Genomic DNA, 7542 nt, shown 5'->3' with positions numbered 1-7542 from the left:
TGACTTTGTTCAATAATGTATTTTTTCTTCATCTACAATTTTTTTGACTTGTGTAGTTTCTTCTTCAGCTGCTCTTTTCTGAAACTGCAGGAGCAGAGTGGAAGATGGGAGTTGTTGTCCAGCAGGTGCCACAGATGAGCTGTTTGAAGATATTTGTTTTATTTAATTAAGTTTTATTTTGTATTCTTTTATTTTTTGAGTTATTGTTGTTAATTTATCAAACATCACAAATGTAAACACAGCTGATCAGTCAGTTGACGCTTAGATGTCCTCAATCAGCTTCAAAGAAGGTTAGAAGCATGATGGGAAATGTAGGAAGAAGTCTGGGTGACTTTGTCTGGGAAGGTTCTCAGTCATCCAGGTCATTGTAGTCAGTGATGGAGGAAAGAAAAGTGTCTGGACTTCTTTAAGTTGCTTGAAGACGTTTCACCTCTTATTTGAAAAAGCTTCTCGGATGAGAGGTGAAATGTCTTCAAGCAACTTAAAGAAGTCCAGATGCTTTTAAAACATGAAGCTCAAAAATGCACGTCAGTGAATGCATTGCTATGCAGATGAACTTGATGGCAGTCCCTGTGGGGTGTCAGTGAATGCATCGCGGCTGCTGCTCTGATGTTTCAGATAAAAGCGAGTGGTTGATAAGAGTGCGATTTCACGCTCCGGTGAAAATATGCAAACACAGCAGAGGAAGCCAATCAGAGCTGGGATCAGATCCCAGATGTTCGCCTCCACAACTCACCAGACACAAGGCCACACCTGCCAGCCTGACAGGGGCACTGCAGTCACTGTGGTCTGTGATGGTACCGGCGTCGGCTCCTATGTGTTTGTTTCTCTTCATGTTTTACTGGTTACTTTTCGTTTGTCTCTGCTGTTCTTGCTTCAGACGTCAGTGATAAAAAAAACCTCCAGGCTGAATTTCATTAAACTTTTTGAGGAGGTGGAGTCGGCCCAAGGAAGACGAGCTTTACCTTTGATTTCACAAAGCTCTGATTTTTGCAGGAGAGGCGACACGTCTTCAAGAAACCTAAAGAAGTCTAGTTGGTTTTCTTTCAAGCTCCTTATACAATATTTATTTTGTGGTTAATTACTCACATGTTTGTTGGGAAGAGACAGTGTTTCTGGTGCCGACCTGCTTCACTGATCTATTATTGATATGATTCACTGCTCAGCCTCTCGGACTTTTGCTTCTTTCTGCTGCTAAAAGCACATTTTTAAATATATTTTTACTTCCCCAATGACCTCGTCCTCTCATTACCCAGAATGCCGCTGTGTTGGCCTCAATTATCTAGAGCAGAACCTTCAGATTTATCAGGCCGGTGGGGATCCGGCTGCCTTTAATCTGCTGCCAAACATCTGATCAGAGAGTAGTGGGGATAGAGAGGTGAGCAGTCTGACTGTTTCCTCTGATTTGACCATGAGCAGCGACATGCGCTGAAGTCAGCTCACTCCAAATCCCAGACGTTTCCCGACCTCTGTGATGTATGCACAGGTGAAAACCAAGGAGGATCTTCTCTAACAACCTAGAGGTGAAGGAAAGTATACTGCTCTCTGATTGACTGTTTATCAGGCCTTGATGTCAGAGTTAACAACCAGCAAACAACTGAACAAAGACAAACTATGCTCTGCAAACAACAGCCAATCAAAACCAACCTTCTCAGAAAAGACACCAGTAAGGTGTCTGAAATCTGTGGTACTCTTGACCTTAGACATTACTGCACATAACACAATAATGTATCTGATACACTTGTGTCGTCACCATTATCATCATTATGTTGGTTCAGGATCAACACTGCTGACCAGTGGAGAAAATGTGGAGAAAAAAAGAAAACGAGGGCTTGGTTTGTATGAAACTCAAAAGTGTTTTCTTTATTAATTTCTACAATATAACAAATAAAGTACCAAGCTGTTAACATTTGAGTGTTTGTGGATGTGAGTGGAAGAGTAATCTGCAGAGAACCTTAAAACTGGGCCAAACCGACCAGTGCGTGCAGTTTTTATGATCTTTCGAGCGTTGGCTTTAAAGTTATAGGGTGGTACTAGCTAAAATAACTGTCCAGAGGCATTACCATAATGTGTGACAAGACACACACACACCTGGTTAGCAGGTATTGAGCTCTCCATTTGCCATCTAAGCAAACTCCATCTTCCTCCCTCCTCCTCTGTATATTTACTGATAACACATTTTCACAGTGCGTAATAAAAGCATGAACATGTTGCTGCTTAGGTCAGGCCAGTCCTCTAAAACAGGTTTGAATATAGATCATTGTGACTTCCTGCTTAAATAGAGGTTAGATAAAGGTCCATGTAAGGTCATCATTTTGAGACAGAGCTTTTTAGAAGTTCAGAACAAACATCAATAGGAGTTGGAAAAAGAACAAAAGCTGCAGTTCCTCTAGCGTCTAGCAGAGGTAGCAGTGAGTCAGTCAGTAGAAATAAATATGTTTCCACCTGATACAAAAACTCTTTTGGTATCTATAGCTAATTTAAAAATTAGGGGTGTGGTCTCTGTGACGGACTGGTGAATGGTGATACAGGTGGCTGTAGCTGCTAGCTGTCTGCTAATTTCACCTGGACTAGATCTCTGGCCCATGTTTGTGCTGTTGGAGCCTTTTTGAACATTTTAATGACATCATGTGACCAATAATATGATTGCTGTGAGGTCATTGTACTAACAGATGGTCCAAGAAGACAGTACTCTAGTTTTGCATCTGATGGTACCAAACAGTCTCTGGCTGTAGTACAATAATCAAGAGTTGGCTGATAACAGACTGTCCTTTTTATTTTTTAAATAATTTTTTAAAAATAAAAATAAAAAGATAAGACTGTCCACAGGCCAGTGAGTTGTGCTGTAGCGGCCATGTTTGTATAACATCTTTGGGACTGTTTAAGGGTCCTGGGAATACTGTAGGTCAGAGAAGGTCCTGTTTTTAAAGCTGCGTGAGGAAAAACCCTCACAGTGCCTCCGATGATGTCACTTTCTCTTTTCTGACTCCTTAAAAATCTTAACTTCTTGACTCTTTCATGATCAGTTTTAAAAATTAAGTTACTGATCATTTAGAGAAAAAAAGTCCAAATGTTGCTATGGCCTCTCATTGTGTCTGTGACACAAATTGTGTTCACCGTACGAGGCTGTAACCATCGATGACTTCGCGTCTGTCCACAGCAGCAGCTCATTTTGCACAAATCTGCCCGACGTGGACTGAAAACGGAGTTTGACCTAACCAACAGTCAAAAACATGAACATTACAAACTGATGGAAGGTTTAATAAAGCAGCAGGGCTCTTAAAGGAGCCAATCAGATCCCAGGAGGATCAATAATGAGACAGAGGCGCTGATCAGTTTGCAGCTGATTTATTCAGCTTCACATACACACTCCATCATAACGCACAGAATCACTGGTTTTTGGATTTCCCTTTTTTCCTTCATATTGCACCAAAAATAATGAGCAAACAACAGCATGAAAAAGCAACAAACTTCTTGTTTCCCTCAAACCTTTTTACACACCGGTAGGTACCGACAGGCCTGAATGTGTGTAACCAGTAAAACAAGGGAGTAAAGCAAGGCAGGCCACACGGGTTTGAACCCTCACATAGGAGACCAGTGGAAGAGTCTGACATTCCCTTTGACTGTACAAAAATAGGCTTGAAAATATTTAATCTAGTTTCCTTAAAAAGATGAGGTATGCTCGGTTCGGTAATATCACAAATATCCACACCTGAACGGGAAAAAAAAAAAAAAAAGTCAGTCGGTGTCGTCCGGGTCCGACCCGAGCGGCAGAAACGAGTCCATAAAAGCCTATCGGTTCATCTGCTCACGAGCACCAAGTCCACGCCAGAACGCAGCCGGCCACAGCGCTTGGAGCCCGTGCAGCAGCAGCCGCGACACCCCGCTCCCTGACCGGAGCTCGAACGGGGGTGAAGGGTCAGACTAGCAGGTAAACACCAGGTCCGTGAAGTCGGCCTTCAGCCAGTCAGCGGCAATCATCTCGCTCAGCTCCGGCGTGCAGTAGTCCGGGAACTCGAAGTGGGACCCGAGGCTGCCCCCCTCCGTGCATCCGCAGGCGTCCAGGTCCTTATCCACAAGCGACAGGCTCAAGCTCCCCGAGGCCGAGCTAGGCGACGAGTTCCACGGGTCCGAGCAAGACTGCAGGCCGCCCAGGAAGTTGGAGGTGAAATCCAGCGGCTCCACGGGGAGGTCATCCAGGTCTTCCCCGCAGCAGGAGGAGGCGGAGGTGCAGACGGAGCGGGAGGGGGAAGCTGGGGAGAGGGAGGCGGGGTGGACCGGCGTGCTATGCCGTGTGAAGCTGAAGTAGAGACGGCCAGAGGACGGGAGCGTGCTGGGTCCCACAGCGGAATCCCGGGGGGGCAGCTTGGTGATACTGTAGCAGGGCAGCTCTTCTTCCTCCTCCTCCTCTGAGGATGATGAGGATGAGTCGTCATTGTCCTCCTCCTCGCTGTCCGTATAGTCGCGTTTGCTGAGTGTAATAGCGCTCGGCACGTACCGTAACCGGTGATCCGTCTGCCGGGCGCTGAGCTGATAGCGGGGGTTCAGTAGCTGGTACTCGGGGTCCGGCTGCTGGTGTTTCAGCTGGTACCGGGAGTTTAGTTGCTGGCACCGGGGGTCTAGTTGCTGGTGTGGGTTATCTCGGTCCTGTGGTTTCCGCTGGTGGCGGGAGTCCGTCTGCTGGTCTTGCGGGGGGAGACTGCACGCTTTGACGGCCCCGCCCACCGACTTGCCGGCTCGGGGGAACTTCTTCGCCGCAGCAGGGGTCTTGTTCGACGGTGTGTCGTTTCTCTCCTGGTACTGACCGGCCGACCTCCCCTCGGTCCGGGGCTTCTTCTTGGGCCGGTACTTGTAGTTAGGGTAGTCGGCCATGTGCTGCAGCCGGAGGCGCTCCGCTTCCCGGATGAACGGAACCTTCTCGTTGTCGGTTAACATTTTCCAACGCTTCCCGAGCCACTTGGAGATCTCGGCGTTGTGCATGTCCGGAGACTGCTCCATGATCTTCCTCCGCTCGATTTTAGACCACACCATGAAGGCATTCATGGGCCGTTTGATGTGGCCCGAGGCGGTCTTACGCCGCTCCGGTTTCTGCGGCGAGGGGCTGCCGGCACAGGCCCCCACCGTCCGGCTCCGTTCCGGGGCAGCTGCTTCACGGTAGCCGGCGGTGAGCCTCGCCTCAGTGGGCTCCTTGTGCAGACCCATCGTCTGAAATAATCCCTGAAAGCCACCGGGCCGGACCGGCTGATCCCGCTGATGTTCCCGCGGTTTCCTTCAGTTTCTCAGTTTGTCTGTACTCGCGCCCCTCAGTCACGCTTAATGCATTTCGTGCGCGAGCTCTCAAACCGACGTCTTTTTAACCGAAGTAGAAGTCGTTCCCGCCCTCAACCAATCAGCGTTGTTTTGCAAGAACACCTTCCCGCCTCCGCTTCGCCCTCAGCGAGTCACAGTGTAGAGCTCCTCCCCCGCGTGTTAGCTCACCCGCCTCAGGCCGTTACTCCAAATCATTCTCAATAGATCAATCAGTGAAAGTAATCAATGGTTGCGGCTCTCTATCGACAAAAGAGAAATATTCCCACTGTGTGTGTGTGTGTGTGTGTGTGTGTGTGTGTGTGTGTGTGTGTGTGTGTGTGTGTGTGAGAGATGGTTCAGTGTGAACAAACTGGTGGTCACTTACATATTGAATAAAGCCTGGTTTATTTCACTGTTTAATAACAATCACAGCTGGATCTCATGTGTTTCTGATATTAAATGAGTGAAAAGCTCAGCGCTCAGGTAACAAGCCCTCTAAGGCTCCTTGAAGAGTCCTTAAGGACATCCCAGGAATCCTTTAGGAAGGCTGGGAGGTTCCTGGAGTCTTCAAGGAGTTCCAGTTATTCTGCTTAGATAATCTCAGTTCCTGATGTGGAGCTGGTTTGGCTTCTTCCAGAACCACAGTTGGACCCCAGGAGAACATTGAGCTCATCAGGAGAGACAGTCAGCATCAGAAACTGAGCAAACCGTGTTTGCTTACGTTACAGTTATGAAGGACTTCCTGTGCACGACCACAAACAAACACACACAGGAGCCCCACAGAGACACTGCCTCTCAGGGGGTCACAGGTCACTGTTGTTGCTGCACTGCTTTAATGCTCTCAGGTAAAAGAAGTCTGAAACCAAAACTGCTCCCCCTCAGCTGAACGACCGTCCTCACCCAGTGCCCTCAGCCCCCCCTCGCCCAGCACCAAGCCTTTCTAACTACCCTACAGGAAATTTCCATCTGTAAGCAGCGTGTGAGGACAGTCAGGTAGACAACGCCCCCCCGGCCGCCCTGCAGAGATTCCCACTTGTACAGCAAATAAACATCCAGACATCAGCTGACACAGGTCCGAGTCCTTGGGAACATGTGTTTAAGGTCACATTTCAATAAAAAAAAATCACATAAAAAAACCTCCTTCTGTGGATAAAGTTCCTAAACCAGAAAATAAAATAAAAAAAGAATTTACACACAACGTGACAAGAAACCAGGAGCAGTGCATATGAAGCTTTTGTAAGCACAGCTCGGCTGCTGCTGGGGGATTCAGGCCCTTTAAAATGTAAATTAAAGCTTTTAGAGAGCCGTTAGGACCTTTCATCCCTCCGAATGAAATAATTAACCTGGTGTTTGTTGAAATGCAGGTACAGTCAGGGCTTCTACCTGCCAGCTGCTGTAACAGTTGACAGGTAGATTGTGGATGTTTATAAAGTGAACTTCTGGATAAAACAGTTAGTGCGCTGTCTGATTTAATGATTCCCGAATCCAGCTGGTAGCTGCCGATCCTGCACCAGCACACGGTCCACGTGTGTGTGTGAGTGTTTCTGTGTGTTTGTCTGTGTGTTTGTATGTGTCTGCAGCTCAGAGTTTCTACTGAAAAGATCTGAACTTTAAAGTTTTTAACCTTTTTAAGGTTTTGAAGACAACTGTTATAATTGTTAGAAATGAGTCACGATTTTGACTTTTATTTCATGTCTTTTAGTTTAATTCAATTACTTCAGCATATTTGTTTAACCTTCATACTGTGAACACTTTGAGAGGTCACAGGGGTCGGGTCCTGTGTTTTAGATCATCTTTGGTCAGCAGTTCATCGGTGCAGCAGAAATCTGCATGGACGTTCAAGTTTTACACCCCCAGGGTGCACCTTCAGGCTCCTGTCAGCACTGACCTAGCCCCGTCCCCCAGGGCATGAAGCAGGTGATCCAGGCCCCAGACATCCAGAGGCCCCAGAGTCTGAGAGCCCAAGGAGGACCATCGGAGGGGCATCCGTGCCACCCTCCTGGGAAGAGCTGAGGAGAGCCCCAGACAAGGGGTCACCCAGCAGCCACGGAGCAGAAGCCAGAGGGGGACCTCCATATCCAAGGCTGGACTGGGACAAAAAATCGGCCCGGGCATTTTGACTAGAGACCGGCCCACCAGGATAAAGATTGAAAATGTGATGTCATTCAGGGGTAAAACCGCAAAGGATTCTGGGAACTTGTGGCAAGAGGTACTAGCGCACGCAGGCTTTCAATTGAACTCAGTTACACAGCG

General features: G+C 47.6%; 1 protein-coding gene across 1 annotated transcript; it reads right to left on the bottom strand.

Annotated features, from left to right (window-relative positions):
• Positions 1-3332: 3332 nt before the first annotated feature.
• Positions 3333-5380, bottom strand: sox11b (SRY-box transcription factor 11b). Its single transcript, XM_005732797.1, has one exon. The coding sequence runs from the start codon at positions 5200-5202 to the stop codon at positions 3925-3927; it is 1278 nt and encodes a 425-aa protein (XP_005732854.1). The 5' UTR covers positions 5203-5380; the 3' UTR covers positions 3333-3924.
• Between the last annotated feature and the right edge of the window lie 2162 nt (positions 5381-7542).

The sequence above is a fragment of the Pundamilia nyererei genome, unplaced genomic scaffold (assembly GCF_000239375.1).
Source record: "Pundamilia nyererei isolate P.nyererei 1_Seehausen unplaced genomic scaffold, PunNye1.0 scaffold00048, whole genome shotgun sequence".
NCBI lineage: Eukaryota > Metazoa > Chordata > Actinopteri > Cichliformes > Cichlidae > Pundamilia > Pundamilia nyererei.
This window is presented reverse-complemented; position numbering and strand designations above follow the sequence as displayed.

Excerpts from the sequence above, each read along its gene's own strand:
- sox11b (XM_005732797.1), bottom strand. The coding sequence starts at position 5,202 with ATGGGTCTGCACAAGGAGCCCACTGAGGCGAGGCTCACCGCCGGCTAC.